The 17,068-nt window shown below is 38.6% G+C and overlaps 1 protein-coding gene across 1 annotated transcript; it reads left to right on the top strand.

The window, feature by feature from the left end:
• The first annotated feature begins 797 nt into the window (after nucleotides 1-797).
• Nucleotides 798-14,041, top strand: LOC140344623 (galectin-4-like). Its single transcript, XM_072431929.1, has 10 exons — nucleotides 798-971; nucleotides 2,220-2,308; nucleotides 4,866-5,073; nucleotides 5,876-5,995; nucleotides 8,141-8,176; nucleotides 8,259-8,297; nucleotides 9,336-9,362; nucleotides 10,840-10,928; nucleotides 13,479-13,644; nucleotides 13,750-14,041. Exons 1-10 carry the CDS (start codon nucleotides 927-929, stop codon nucleotides 13,894-13,896), a joined length of 966 nt encoding a protein of 321 aa, XP_072288030.1. The 5' UTR covers nucleotides 798-926; the 3' UTR covers nucleotides 13,897-14,041.
• Nucleotides 14,042-17,068: the final 3,027 nt, after the last annotated feature.

Raw genomic sequence — 17,068 nt, 5'->3', positions numbered from 1 at the left:
TGGTTACCCCCAGCTGACTACAACCGTCAAGTTGTATGACGCAACCGTTTCTGAGCCATACGTTACTGTATTGTTTCCACGATTAGAACAGTCACCCGTCTCCGCCAATACCGATTCTCATCCCATTGTTTTATTTTATTTGTTTATTTCTCAGATACTCTTTTGGGGTAAGTATGACCGTAACTGTGTATTTTCTTTAACTGTTATATTTGATGGCATCAAATAGACTTTGTTAACTCTCATTTCTTGTTTGGTCTTAGATAGAAATGAAATAAACCCATAATAGGTGAGAAAAAGCAAACAAATAGTTTGCATTTCGTTACTAATTCCAAAGATAATGCAACTAATGATAATAGTAACAATAGTAATACTTCACCTAACCGTGAGCTGATCAATGAATCAGAGCCTACACAGTCAAGCATCATTAGGAAGATCAATCTTTTACAAAAGTATTTATCTTTTTAAATAAAATCACATTAATAATCTGCAGGATTTAAAATGATGAATTTAATGGTCTGTGAGGTCCAAAAGGTTGGGGACCGCTGCTTTATACAACAGCCTTACTTATGTACCTATTTGGCTTAGATTCCACCAAAAGGTCTTAAGTTATCGGCTATTTCTGGAGGTTTTTCCTATCTCTGTTCTATCTGCAAAGTTCTGATAAGAGCAGTTGACCCCACCCCACCATTGTTATTCTGAAGTTTATGTTTAAGGCTGGCCAGAGAGCTAACATATATCCTTTATACCGCATGAACAAACGTTATGCCTATTGCAAAAGGAAGGAGTTTAGTGAAGGACAAAGGTTGCAATAACTCATATCACCTGACACTCCCACATTACGTATGCATATATAATCATTCATTTGTATGAGTTGCTCTCCGTTTCTCAGGTGACTTTACCAGGTGGACGATAACAGCTGACCAGCCATGTCGTACGTTCCAGCTCAGGGATACTATCCATTGTACAACCCAGTAAGTGCCAATTTTATCCACAAGACATGGCCGTCTGATTGCACTTTTTGCATAAATTTTAACTCATAGTAGCCACCAAGATTTTTTTTTCCTTCCTCTTAGAATGATCAGAACAATCGAAGGTGGTGGGTCGCTGCTTCTTCTGCCTATCCAATTTTCTTAAATAATCCAATAATGTGGAATGCTATGGCTTTTGTCAATTCATTGCCTATAGTCTTTCACCTTGCTAAACCCATGTTTAATTTTCCTAAATAATCCAGTAAACCATTGCAGCAAGCTATGTCTTTTTTACTTGGACAATGCTTACATTTGGAGTCTTTAAATTAAATTTATTAAATAAGCCATTATTTTTTCTGCTTTCCAAGATTTCTCTTTTTACCAAGATTATACATTGAATTTCTTACTATTTCCCGTGCATTGGGGCAAATCTGGGGAGCTTATTGTCATTAGAAATGTTTTTTTGCAATTATGTATAGGTAACCTTTGCTGAGAGGAGAATGCAGGCTGCCATTGGCAACTTTTGTTTCCAAAAATGTTAGTTGCATGGTAGTCAAGTTATTTCTATGGCTTCAATACTTTGTTAATGGGTCCGTGACTCAAAAACTGATATAACCAAAGAGGTCAGCAATGACCTATTTAATGTACAGCACTGGGTGATATGTTGGTGGTAAATAAATACTGTTTATTATGATTATTAATAATAATAATAATAATAATAATAATAATGGCAGCCCCTTCTCATGTGCTGATCATTTCAGCAAATACTTGTCTCCATTTGATATGTAAAATGATCCAAGATCAACATTTTTTTGAGTCGCTTAATATTTGGCCATTTCAGTGCAGGATAAAAACTCAAAGTATAACTAAACCAAGAACAAAAATGTATTATATTACAATTTACCAGACCCTAGATGATGAGGCTACATTAGTTTATATATTCTTATGCTAAAAACATTTAGCAAATGATAAATGTGAAAAAATATTGTTTGAATTTTTCTTCCATAAACTAATCTCCCACACCCCAATGTAATGGTGATAAAAGAAGAAGACATAAGAAGTCCACTCTGGAGAGGTTTAATATTTTCACAACCATCACGTAAAAAAAAAAGAATCTGAAAAAAAAAACTAATGCCGGTACTTTACATAAGTACCAGCAAGCTGTAATATTTGTTTTTAGATTTAGATACATTTTAAATCTTGTATCTGGTTAAGTTTAAGTGAATTCTAAGTTTTTCTATTTTATTTCAGCCTATCCCCTGCAGAAGTCCCGTCTATGGCGGCCTACGCCCTGGGATGGCTATTTACATTACCGGAATGGTTCCTCATCACGCAAACACGTAAGAATGGAGTTGATTGGATTGCATCATGTTTCTATCTATCATTGGGCCTGATATTTTAATAAAGTTCTCCAAGATTGGAGAAGATAGGCTATCATAGGAGAACCTGGGTGAATCTGAAATGGATCTGGTCCAGGATTAAAAACATTTGCCAATAAAAAGCAAATGACTTTCCAGGTTCACCCATGAAAATCTATCTTCTCCAGTCTTTAGAGCCACACAGTAAACACAATGGCTACAAGTGCCGCTCCTGAATGCCTGCAGCCTTTCGCTTTGCACCTAGGAGTAGATAATTGCAGGATTTTGGACCACACATCTGAAAGTGGTCTAAGTCTCCAGAACCAATAATCTTTCTACTCTTCCATGATTTTAGGCATTCTCCAGTGCCTAAACCCCTAGCACTGCCCCTATCTTTATTATAGGTAATATCCACATTATGTCATTTACAGGTTAGAGGGGCACATACCCTAAATCTCACTTTGCAGCATTCAGGATCTGCGTGTTCTGTTGCCACATCCCAACAATGTAATATGTACTTGGGCAGCACGGTGGCTCAGTGGTTAGCACTCTGGCCTTTGCAGTGCTAAGTCCCAGGTTTGAATCTTGGCCAGGGCTCTATTTGCATGGTTGTCCCCATGTTGCAGGTCCTCCCTATATTTGTGTGGGTTTCCCCTGGGAACTCTGGTTTCCTCTCACATTGGAATAACATGCAGTTAGGTTAATTGGCTTCCCCCTCAAATTTCCCCCTAGACTGTACTAAACACATATGACTATGGTGGGGACAAAGCTAGTGACATGACTATGGGACTTTGTACAGTGCTGTGTAATATGTCAGCACTAAAAAAATACTGTGTAATAATAAATAATAATATGTACTATGCTGTACCCACAATGCTGTTCTTAGGAGAATGGAGGGGGAGGATGAGTGATCAACACTCCACTGCAGTGTCTTTAAAAGAAAAGTACAGCAGCTGTCCAGGGCAGATTGATGAACAATGTTGGGGGTCCCCTGCACACATCTTTTCCCGAGACAATCATGACTGTTCATCTGCACTCACAATCATCTGACTTGTGTACATAGTTTAGGATTATCTGTGATTCTGGCTGGCATGTGAGCATGGCGTGGGTGATCTCTCTGAGTTATAAATGCGTATTTTATAGCTGGTTAGATTCTTTCTGGTTAAATATTACAATATATTACAGACCCCCCTCCCTCCTTTCCTCTTTCCACATAGAGAACACATCATCCAGGATTCTGTCTGTCTTGTCTGTACAATCATGCCAATTATTAGAGGAGCTCTACCCAGGGTTTCCCAGCAGTAAATATTTGGAATAATGTCCCATATATTGGATCACAACCATTATGCTTTGCAAGTGATGAGAAGAGCAATACTGCAGAACCTGCAACAGAATGTCCTTGGCCAAGACACCCCCCATCAAACCTTTCATGTTCATTAGAAGACTCAGGAAATGTTCAACTTTCTCTACTAAAATCAGAAACTAGCTTTAAAGAAGAAGAAGGTTTCTTTGACACGCTATTAACATTTTGCATCTTTTAGAGTCTTTTTAGATTTGTAACATCTGTCCCTGGCATTCTACTAAATATGAATAATGGCTGACATGATGGTACAAGACCTACAAAACAGTTTTAAGATATATAATGCTGGAGTATTGTAACCAATGCCATCTTGTCTTAGACAAATAGGTGTATCTGCTCATTCTAAATGGATATGAAGTCATGTGACAACTCTCTTTTTAAAAGAATTCATATCCTTTTTAGTTTATTGGAGTTAACATAAAAGTTGATAAAACAACATCGTTTATATTGGCCAGTGTAGACTAAATACGTGGCTCCTATTCTCCTCCTGTACATTCTCCAGCTGCTGTGGATATCTGTCGGTAGTTTACACACATATGCCAGACAACTGCAGTTTGCTACCCAAGAGTAACACAGCTCTTGCTATACCTGTCTTTCTTGCTGAATGATTTTAAACTAGCATTATTTGTGGATATTTACACTATTACAGGTAATACGTGGGTTAAGGACATTCGACATACAGACGACTCCTAGATACGAACAGGCTTCCCTGATCCCTTGTGTGCAGGACAGAGACTTGATAGGGGGGGGAGGGGTTTGCATTACTTGCAGAAGAAATCTTTTGCTAAACACAGCTGAAGTTGTGGGTGATCTTAGGGGCTGAGCTCTTTATTCAACATCTTGTAACTCTTTAATGACCAAGACAAACTCTGCAGTTGTTTCTTTTTGCAAATCAAAGCACAGCTTGCTCCAGAAGTTAATGAATGTCTAGGCTCCATGAAGATTTTTTTTTTTGCTTTGTTTGTGGTTAACTCACAGGTAGGATTTTATACAGCAACTGACACCATGCTGCCTAATAATATGTTGAGACAAACTGTCCTAATTGCATTTATTAAAATAATGTACCTGTTCCAACCTACATACAAATTCAACTTAAGAACAAACCTACAGTCCCTATCTTGTATGTAATCCAGGCACTACTTCTAGTTATTTTCTATTTTCTTTGTTTTTCTTTTTCAGTTTCGCTGTAAATTTGGGTTGTGGTCAGCACGATGGCACAGATGTTGCATTGCATTTTAATCCCCGCTTCCAGGGAAAGGACAGAGTGATCTTCAACTCCTTCCAGTCCGGTTCCTGGGGAAGTGAGGAGAAAAGAAAAGATGGCTTCCCTTTCCACAAAGGAGGTCATTTCGAGATGAATATTTTGGTCAACCCTGGAGGCTACCAGGTATGAAAACTGATATACCTTTCTTCTGTCACTTCACTTTCATCAGTGAAGCTAGGTGATCTAGCAAATCTGGAATGCTACTTGGAATTGGTATTTGTTAGCAAATGTTTTCAATCCTGGACCAGATCCATTCAAGGTGTGCTGAATTTTCACACTGTCACAATCCATTCCAACTGCCCCTCTATCTTCTCTGTTACTTTCCAGAGCTCCAAAACCCAGGACTCTCCAATATATACACTGTGACTACCACTAGGTATTTGGGCTTGGCCCTCATTTCTTAGCCCAGGTTAAAACAGGCCATCAAATATTATGAGCCACGGTGATGACCAATCACGAGATGTTGGAAAGGGGAAATTCCAAGCAGATCCATGTACCAGTGTTTGTACATTGGAGTTGCCTGGATTTTGTAAAGCATCCCAAGCATCTCTGGAAGATAACTGATACGTTTGTATGTCTTCAGTAACAAAGATCATTTTGAGACAAATGTTTGTAGACCTTGAATTTTTAGATCATATTCCATCAAGCAAAAATATTTCATTGTTTTTCATCCTACCTGAAAGCATAATATCCATCTCAAATAGTATTGGTATTCTTTTTTTTGTGTTTCTGAAAACTCCAATGGCTTCCTTTAGGAACTAAAATTATTTTTTAAATGCTAAATTCAGAAAAGAATTAGATAAAATATCCATACCATACGTAATGTGTGATCATTTTATACATTAAAGCATAATTCTCAGGCTGGTATACAATTTCCAATAGCAATGCATTCTTTATTGGTAATTGTTTCTTCTTCTGTGGCCAGATAATTGTGAACGGAGCTCCATTCTATGAGTTTCGCCACAGGATACCTATGGAACGAGTGGAATGTGTGCACGTGGCCGGAGATGTCACTATCCAGTCCATAACCACTGTTGGAGGAGGGGTAAGTAGTATTACTTGGAGCAATTATAATACTAAAAAAGAGGTAGAACATTGGGTATGGTAGGAAGATAAAAGCTGGCAATGTATAATAATTTCTATTCTATAAGGAAGACATAAATAACCATAAATAATATATATAATATGTATATGGTTGTTATATATATAATATAGTAATGGTTTGACAGATTAGGGTTCTATGACTTCTAGTCATGAGATGATAGAACTCTTCTTTGCTTTTACTGCCCTACACACAATGGAAGTAGTTGGAATGTAATTCTGTAAATCTGAGGCGGTGTAATGTTTACAGATGGTGCTATTTTTGCTATTATAATACAATGTCCTTTCTTATGGAAACAGTTATAAAAAAGAACTAACATGTTATTCATAGAGTAAATAAATGACCAATATTCATGATGATGACCAAAAAGGAAAAAAGTGCAAAAGGTTTATCTATTGATAAAATGAGTGGAAGAGAAGTCACATGTAAGGAATAATTATAGAAATGGAAGGAGAATACTAAAGATGAAAAGAGCCTAGTAATACTGGAGATAGGACAGCAGTGTCCAGCTGTAATACAAATCAACTTAAAGGTCAGCAAGTGTAATTTGTATTCGAAAGACCCCTAAAAAACATGTTTTTGGAGGGTAATGTTATCAATAGGCTGTATTTAATACCCCAAGCTGTACAAATACTAGACCATTGCCCCCATGCCAAATGATCGTGAATGTGTATAGCAGCCTCTGAACATCATTTATCAATTAGTAATGAGAGGTTGATTTATGACCAAGCAGGGATGATCACTGTTCTTTCCTTTGAGCCCCTTTGAGGGACAGCTAGTGACTATGGACTTTGTAAAGCACTGCGTAATATGTTGGTGCTATATAAATAATGTGTAATAATAATAATAATAATAATAATGGAACACAACAGGGTGCCTCTCTATTCTCCTTACCTTCCCCTCTCTATAGAACACATATCCTTCTGGAAACTATTGTGGAAGGTTGTTAATAGATACAGAAATCTGACGCCTATCAGACATCTGTAAATTAACTCACTGAAACTCACACTGTCCATAGGTCAACCTGTTATCTTACTTATTCTTATCCTGGACCCACAACCTTGCTCAAAGCAACACAATAGCTGACATCTTGTTCAGCAAAGACTAAAGCTACGTACACACGTCAGATTTTTATCGCCCGATAATCGGCATCGGCCAATTATCGGGCGAAAATCTGCCGTGTGTACAGTCGGTGTCGTCCATCGTCCGGACGACCGACCTGCCGGATCCACGGACGATGGACGACAGCCGATCCTAATGAAAGGGAAGGGGAGAGCGCGCAGCAGGGTGCCGCTCCTTCGCTCTCCCCCTCCCCTCTCCATAGAGCATGAATGGTGCTGTATGTACAGCACCGTTCATGTATCGTGCACTCCCTTGTCATTGTGAAAGATCCTTTCTAACGACAAAAATTGGAAGTGTGTACGCAGCTTAAGCCAGTAATCCTCGGGAATTCCCTCACTGTGGTAGATCTTTTCCTGATGTGTTCCTGGTACAGGATGTGAAGGGACTTTTTACAAGGGTACAATAAGTGCAATAAAAACAGGTGTTTTAACTGTTCCCATAGCCCCAGTTCTGCTTTGTGGGCCATTTTCCCATCCCAAATCAACTACTTGCACTCAAAAAGAAATAAAATAGTTTTATACTTTATATAAAAAGAGGATGAAAGATTCCTATGTAATTCAGATAAGCCAAAATTTCATGCGAAGATTCTCTTGCATTAGACTGGAGTGTCTTCTTGCAAGACATGCTCTGCACAGGGTTCACCTGGAAGGTCAATAGCGGAAAAAGGTGGCTAGGAAGGGAAGATTTTTATTTATTTACGTTTCGGTGCATTTGGTTAGGGAGCCCAGAGACTGTAGACAGGCCTTCCAAATTAGTGAAAACTGGAACCCTTTATTTTAGCTAATATTAGTGTCATCAGTGGAGAAGAAAGAAGCTGCAAGGAAGTGCCGGTAAGGTTATAAGGAGTATAAAGGGCCAGAAGATGCCCTGTGCACAGACACGGTCATTGCCCTGCAAAACCTACCGAATGTTGAATGAATTACATATTTAAGAATTGTCATATAATAAGCATCAAATGTTTTCCAGGCTCCAATGGGTGCTCCTGCTTATCAACAAGGAGGTGTAAGTATCCTATAGACCTAGATGTTATGAATACAATTTATAACTAGTATTGAAGTAATAATCAATATTTTTTTAATCCAAGGCAATGACACTGCCAGCTTACCCAAACATGAGCATACCAGTGAGTATTCCTTCTATCATATTTTTCTGTATGTTCACTCTAAATCAGGGGTGCCAAACTCTGGCCGGCGGGCCAATATTGGCCCTCAAAGTCCTTTTTTTTTGGGCCTCCCAAAGAATTCTGAAAATGAACTACATCTGTCCCGCCCGCATTACCACCTCACATCATCATTTTCAATACATAGACATTATTATTGTACACCCATCATGTAACACAAAGCCTAGGCAATGATCACATGGTGCCTGACTACCAGGGGCATTGTGTTTGTTTCAATCCATTAGGGACTGCATAGTGTAATATTTAGTGTCACAGAAACTTGTGATGTGAGAGGATGAACAACACACAGGTTGCATAGATAGATAGAAATTAGTCTTTTCAACCCTAAAGTGTGTGTAGAGGGGTTTGTTTTGTTAGTTATGGATGAAGTAGAAAACTTCCTCAATTTTTTCAATTCATTTCAAGTTTGGCCCCTGACTTGGTCTAAGTTTTTAATTTCACCTTTCTGTGTATTTGAGTTTGACACCCCTGCTCTAGATGATGTCTTATGCCCTAACCAATTCCTCTAAAAGAATCTGAACCCTTTAGAGCAGTGTTTCTCTATCTTAACTTGGGGGCAACACTTGAAATAACTTTTAGGTCCTCAGGGAACCCCTGCTAAACTTACTATATTCACACCTCACAGTATATTAGTGTGATCAGTGGAAAGAATGATTCTTACACTGCCGACCATTGCGAAGAATGTCATCTATACTGAAAGCCAAAAAGATTGTTGGTTTTTTAGATAAACTGACCTGAGAGCCACAAATTGTTAATTGCTTAAGGGTTCAATTGGTATTGCTTAGGGGTTCCCTAACGAAGGTGCCATCCGTTAGTATGCCCGCCTAACAGACAGCTGCAATCGGTGATGCACTTTAGGCCCCCAATGGTGCAAATGTCATGCTTTTCATAACAAATTTTCCATACAGTATATGAATACATCTTATCACTCTGCAATTGTGTAAGATCTTTGGTTCTAATCTACAATTTTTATTCTGACAGGCAATGGGAGGACCTGTGTACAACCCGGTAGGTACACCACCTAATGTGTTACTTGTTTTTCCTCCTGTCTATGCGCCTATCCTGGGGGAAGATGGTTGGGAGATCACTCAATGGTTCCATCACCTCCTGGGATAATTGGAAATTTACTGCAACATAATAATATTAAACATTTGGGTAATTGTTTTAACGGACATCTCAGTAAACATTGGAACTACATTGTGATTGAGTGGACCTGGTTGGAGTTAGATTCACAAAAAGTCTATTGAGTTCAGTCAAAAGAAAAAAAAACTGCATCCTCAGATCCTTAAATCCATACATGATCCAGAGTAATGCTAAAAAAGTTCTGAATATTTCCCAAAGTAAATTGGATGCTCCTTGGATCTAAAACCGACAGTGTGATTTCCTATAAACAATATTAGCCAATAATATTCAATATATTTAGAAACACATCCAGTATTTTTGGAACTCATGTAAAAACCTTTTCGTTTGTAGCCGTTACACCTCTTCTCCTCTAGATGCAAACAGTGCCCCCTTGTCATTTGCACTATTTATTATTTGGTTCATTTTTTGTATTTAGAAAAGGTCATTATGCACCACCACCTTAAATTAGGACTAGTTTAGTCTTCACAAATGGGACAAGATAATAGTTGGTCTGATAAGAAGAGTATTATGCCTCTCAAAAAATCCAAAAGTTCTGCATTGGTGCCTCGTAGTCTGTAATGGGGTAATCTGTGAACATAAATCTCTTCTATTTAGTGCATGTCTTCCTTTTACTGCCAATGTAGAAACTAATGTGAGAATGGAAGACTTCAATGAAAGAGCAGGTTCCTCCATGTAAGCTGCCTTAAAGAGGATTTCCTGCAGTAACTTTAGTAATGACCTTCTGCAGAATATTTTTATTAGCTGGGGAGAAGCCAGAGATGGGTTCAATAAAAAAGTATAACAGAGAATTAAAGTTTTAGCAATTCTGATATTGAAGTCACAGTAAGGAACAAGTTTGATTACGTTTTGTATTGGGTAAGAACACCCCATTTTGTCCTATTCTTCTCAGCCTGCAATTTTTCTTTTACTCATTTTTTATGTTGGAGACACAGGGCTAGATAGCTGTGTGACCTAATGAATAGAACTGCATTGTGGTGACAGGTACATCCATGACTATCCTGCGGGAGGAATAACATTGCATGGGTACAATGTTAGCAAAGTTCCCCATAATCTCCAGATATTATTGCATACATTTCTTCTATAGAATACTCTGATATGCTCTGCTTGCTTCCCTGGCCATGAACACTCAATCATCTATGTGTTTCTGTACGTCCCACAGGCTCATTATATAAAGTGGTTCAGTAATAACGTGCATTGTGCTTTATTCCTTAGTAAGGAATGAGGAATCAACCATAAACCTGAATGATATAAGTTCCTGCCCTTTGCACTCCATGATTGGTCTTATATAATCAACCTGGGTTTACTGCTTTACTTATGGAGCTTTTTATCTTCCTCATCACAGCCAGTTCCATATTATGGAAACATACCTGGAGGTGTATCACCCAAGAGGACCTTTGTAGTGAGAGGCTTTATACCCCAAGGAGGGCAAAGGTAAGAGAATACACAACATTGTACACCAAAAAATATAATATCATATCCTATGTATGATGATACCATTATTATAATCCAGAGTTGGCATCTGCCCAGGGTGCTGATACAGTTAGACATTAGTTTTTGCATTTTTACAATAGGACCGTTATCTTTTTTTTAACTTTAGTTGAATTTGATCAGGGTTTCTGATTATTTTGGGATATATAGACTTGTATACATGAGGTTTAACTGTATTGCAGGTCAATGAAAATACTCCACAAATTAGGGATAAGGATCATCTCTTTAAGATATTATTATTATTATTATTAATAATATTAATAAACTGTATTGATATAGTGCCAACATATTACACAGCGCTGTACATTAAATAGGGGTTGCAAATGATAGACAGATACAGACAGTGACACAGGTGTAGGAGAGGACCCTGCCCCGAAGAGCTTACAATCTATTAGGTGGGGGAATTTACACACAATAGCTGGGGGATATGTAGTGGTGGGAAGTAGTGAGGGTTTTAAAGACAGAAGAAGGTGTGTGAGTTTGAAACAATGGGTTTTGAGTTCTCTTTTAAATGAACAGAAAGTAGGAGCAAGCCGAATAGGACGAGGGAGACCATTCCAGAGAGTTGGGGCAGGTCTAGAGAAGTCTTGCAATTGTGCGTGTGGTGAGGAAGTTAGTAGTAGGTCATTGGAGGAGCGGAGAGAGCGGCTGATATAGGTAAACCAAAGGAAAACACCTACAGTAATATTTAGGTTTTATTAGTTTTATTGATGTTTTATTAGAGCCAACATTTATTGAGTGGCACAAAATACTGATAAGCATTTTATTCGGGTGATGAAGTGACTTTCCCAAAACAAAACAAACAAAAATAGGAATTGTCTTAAATCCTTAAATGTTTTGGGGCAGGGGTTTTATAATGGAGGAGGAGAACCTCCAGTTTTACTTCTTTACTCCGTTTGTGTCACCTCCAGTATATCACACTATTAGCCAGGTTTTTCATCCCTTGTTTGCATTGTGTAATTAAATGTACTTTCCATAAAAAATATATTACATTTCAAATAATTTACATGCGACAGTCTGCTTATACAGTGACTTATACTGTTACTTTTATCGGTGCAGTCAGATGACTGCTGGTAAATCCCTTTGGCTGACACTATTCTAATACTGTGAATGAGTTGTATCCATGCCAGGAAAAATACAGACAAATCTGTGTTTGCAGGATCCTAAAATCATCCTCTGTAGTTCTCAGATTGTGCGGCAACACCCAGCAGTCCCACCAAGAGACATCAGGGCCAATTATTAAAGCATGGCCATCAAATGTGCCGTGGTGTCATGCAAACTGTCAATGTTGCAGTAATAGTTTATTATCATTATTATTGCAGAGAATACAATTACCTTTTAATCGTGTGTAAACCTTTACACATCTTTCCTGCCCTCCTCATATTTAAATTAGCTGAAAGTGGGGAAAACTGAAGGGTGTGCAAAGCCTGAACCTTTATTCTAGTTTAGAATAGCTGGTTGTTGGGGAAAATGTTCCCATAGACACCAATACTGTTCTTTGCGTATAAATAGTTCTTCTCGATGTTCAGTCAGTCATATTTAATATGGGTTTATATAACATAGGCATAGGGAACATTTAAACCAGGGGGTTCAAAGGTACCCTTAGGGTTATATGGGCCTCACCTTATAGTGAGCAAATGCAGCAAGTGTATCAGTTTGATACACTTGTCGGATAATTCACAATTTATTGTTGGTGCAGAGGGCCTCCTGCTTAAGCTGTTTTGCCTGGCAAAACATGTTCAGGGAGGGAAGAAGTTCTGAAAAACTAAAGCCTGTTGTCACAATTCCTTAGACATAACCTAAACATTGCCAGGGAAAGCATGGTGTCTCAGTGGTTAGTACTCTGGCTGGGTCCCTTGGCTAGGACACTATCTGAATGGAGTTTGTAGGTTCCCCTAGTGTTTGTGTGGGTTTCCTTTGGGTACTCTGGTTTCCTCCCACTTTCCAAAAACATACAGTTAGGTTAATTGTCTTTCCCCCCCCCAAAATTGACCTTAGACTATATTAGGACTATGGTAGGGACATTAGATTATGAGCCCCTTTGAGGGACAGTTTGTGACATGACTATGTGTAAAGTGCTGCGTAATATATCATCACTATATAAATACTGAATAATAATATTAGAATGTATTTGTCAGAACAGGCAACAAATCTGTGCCTACGGTTTAATTTCAACCAGCCCAAAAACCTCCAGGCTGGTCAATTGCTGGTGATCATGACAAGGTTTCCACACATAGCATAAGTATGCATTCTTAGTCATTAGCTGTGTATATTTATGGAACATTGGTTGTGCAGTGGTTGGATCTCATGGCCATCTCAAGTCAATGGGTACTTTGTTTATAAACTGACTTCTCCGACAGGAAAAAAATAAATATAACTCGTTCTACTCAGTGAATTTCGAGATTATGTACAGAGGACTTTAGCACAGTCATTGTATCTCCTAATCAGATCCATCAAGACAGAATAACCATCTCCATCAAATCTTTTTTTCAGTTTCCACCTTAACTTCAAGTCATCGTCCACCAATGAGATTGCTCTGCATTTTAACGTCCGTTTGAACGAGGGTGCAGTGGTGAGAAACAGCTTCATAAGAGGAAACTGGGGCAATGAGGAAAGGGGTTCCCCATTCAATCCCTTCATACCCGGCCAGTATTTTGATGTAAGTACCATAATTTGTAAAGATTAAAAAATGATATTCCACTTTAGATGTTGGCTGATTAGAACCACCCGCACCCCTATATACCCGTATTGTATTCTCTTCCAGATCTCCATCCGTACAGGCAATGGACGTTACAAGGTATTTGTGAATGGACAGCAGTTCTGTGAATTCGTCCACCGCTTTCCCAACCTGCAGATGATCGACACCTTGGAAATTGGAGGAAATATCGTCTTGTCACTTGTACAGTTTTAGGAATGTACCCTATAGTTCAGAATGGAGAAAAATAGAGGAAGCTTGGTTAAATTTGATGTTTGATCTGCTTATTATTTGCTTCTTCCTTTTATCCCTTTGCCAACATGCTAATGACATCATTTTCAAATAAAATGTTTGTGTTTTCTTTATGTACCTTATTTTAGGCCCTTCTGTAGGCAGATCATGACTGGTGGGAGAAGCATGCATGGTGCTGGACATAGCTTCCTGAAAATATCACAGCACCCTGCCTAAGTACCCCTCTCCACAGTCCCAGCTAGGATACAAGCAGTGGGCTGGCTCTGGGGGGTAGTTGTGCAGATATAAAAATGCCTTCCTGGGTGAATGTTGGGGTGGGCACACTGAATTCGATTGGAGACTACGAAAGGTAATGGCTACATGTGATGCTGACCTCCATGATTAAAAGAGATAAAATCCAATGACTGAAAAAGACGGCCCAGGGACAGTCAGATGGAGGAGGAAAGAGATAGATGATGCTAGATGCCCTCCAGCCAGGAAATGAGACAGGCTTTATCTGACTTGCTGCAGCTTCCAATGTATACTGTTAGAATCTGCCCCATGTAACATTGCCCCATTGCAGGATGTGAATGTTCAAAGTAAACCCATTATAATACAAATATATGGGCTGCCATTGTTGATCTCTATTTAAAAAATTCTAGTTGCCTGCCTGTTATGCTGTCTTTCTGACTTCAGCACTTTCCATATCACTTACCCATATGTTTAGCAGGTCATTCTGGTGTTATACCTTAGAGTTATGAGGGTCGAGAGTCATCATAGCCAAAAAGAAGAGATTACTAATGGCAGCCGCCATGTTTCTACCATTAGAGGTTTAATTTAAGAATCCCATACACAGTGAAGATACATTTTTGTTTAACCGTTCCCAGTTTACAGAATAGGCAAGGATACAGGGGGCTGGAAGGCTGTGCTTTGGGCTCCCCACTTCATATTTGCCTCGGTTTGTATGGATGTTACCGGGGTGGGAAGTGATACAAAATCTGAACAATGGGGTCATAGACAAAAATAAAAACTTAATTGTATTTTCAAATCATCCTTACTTCACCCAATACGCAAGCGATAAGGCTTTTAGATATATGTGGGATGAGATGGGACACCTAGCTCTACTTTTCATGGAGGTTGGATATCCAGTGCCCGTTTGTCTGGTTTAGGAGATAGGATGGGTTTTATGAAAAGGGCATGGTGTTTATAGGGGTTTTCAATGTGCAAAACATCACTTAGGCAAAGAAAAAAAAAAAAAAAAAAAAAAGAATGACAACGTTCCAGATTCAGGATAAGAACTGCAGAACCATTCCCCTGTGACGCCATGAGGAAGAACAATGGCAATGAATGAGAACACAAATGTTCCAAATGTTCGTCCACACCTTCAAACACAGCGCAGGGTGCCTTTAAAGAAAGGTAACTCCAGAGACCTTAATGTCACATCCAAATAATCTAAATACATTTACTGGAATGGGCAGACGAAAGTCTCATAGATCTCAGGCTGTTTCTTATCAATTTGTGCAATTACACCAATGGTACAGTACAGGGCTACAGGGCTAAAGACTGTAGGAACAAGAAAAAAAAGCTATGTGCATTGGATAGCGCAACCTTTTATTATAAAAAGAAAAATACAAATAATCGCACTTACAAAAATACTGGGAGGCAGTAGACAAACATTCTCTCACCATGATTAGTAACCTGGGCTTTCCCAGTTAAGCCACCATGTTAGAATCAATAGTCTAGAGCAGTGTTTCTCAACCAGGGTTCCATAGAATCATCCAGAACTGAAAATATTTTTCAAGGGTTCCCACCATGTTTAAAAGGTGGAGAGGGATTGGTCTAAACAGCACTTAGAGTGGCCATGCCATCTCCCCAAAACTGGGAGTAAGAACCTTAGAAATGAGCATTTACCACAACATATGACAATACACTTCCCATGCATTGGTGCTCTATGCTGCCATTCATGGAGCCCAAAGTGCAGCTTTCCAGCACAATGCAACACAACAACACAAAGGGCAGCATGCAGGACTTTACTGTGCATTGTGGTGTGTTGGGCAGCCTATTCACATGAATAGACAGCCCCAACGGCAATGGAAATCACAACCCAGAACCCAGTGCAAACAGTCCTCAACATAGGGCTGACATGAATGAAAAATGGGCAGTTAGAAACCTTCCCTTAGTTGTGGAAATGCCAATTGTAATTTAACAAGAAATGCCTTTTTGGCTGCCATATGACACCTCCAAAATGCGTTAGGGAAACAAATTTACATTTCCTAAATTACTCCTCTGCCATAATTAATTACCTGCCATGTTCAGTCTGCCCCCTACTCTGACAGTGTCCAGGACTTGGTTGGGTTAGGGTAGATCCACAGGAGTTGTACATGCTATTAGGCCTCAGTGTTACACGATTTACAGCCTGGCAGTTATGGCAGTATCACTAAAATTCCCATGCGGCTGCTTCTTTATTGATTTAATTTGTTAAAGTAATTGGAACTTTGCCATTTAATAATGATTCAGCTTATTTTTTTTGTCTAGACTTTAATTACACTCAGCTTGCTTTATACAAGATGACTTTTAATGGAAATACTAACAAAATGCATACAAAATAACTTGTATAGGACTCAACATGATTTGCTATACAAAATGACCCAAATTATAATACAAACATTATATAATACAATGATTTTATAATACAAAAGCCACATATATTTATTTTGTTTTTTCACCATTTCTGATGAAGGCAAGCCAGGAACGCAATCTAATACTGGCACAGATCTGCCCTCCAAATCCATGTGCTGGTGCCAAGAAAATAAATTGCATCAAGATGTACTACCTGCAGATGACCATTAGAGGGTGACATATGCCATTTTATTGGCTACCAATCAGATTAAAATAATTAATATACCCCATTTTCATAAAGTTTAGAATAGGACAGTTTATCTTGAAATGATAAGGTAATATTATTCAGCATAAGATATACACTTGTATCGCTTTGTGCTACAAAGGTTACATTAGATTACATTCTTTGTAAAGGAACACACAACCCAATGTTCAAACTTTGCTCTGAGGCCTCAGAACTTGTTAACCTGTAGCAGAACATTTTGATAATACGGTGCAGAGGTAAAATACTTTTAATAGTACATAGCATGCAAAGTTT

Source organism: Pyxicephalus adspersus, chromosome Z (assembly GCF_032062135.1).
Source record: "Pyxicephalus adspersus chromosome Z, UCB_Pads_2.0, whole genome shotgun sequence".
In the NCBI taxonomy this organism is placed as follows: domain Eukaryota; kingdom Metazoa; phylum Chordata; class Amphibia; order Anura; family Pyxicephalidae; genus Pyxicephalus; species Pyxicephalus adspersus.
Note: the sequence above shows the minus strand (reverse complement) of the source record. Positions and strands in the feature narration are given on the sequence as shown.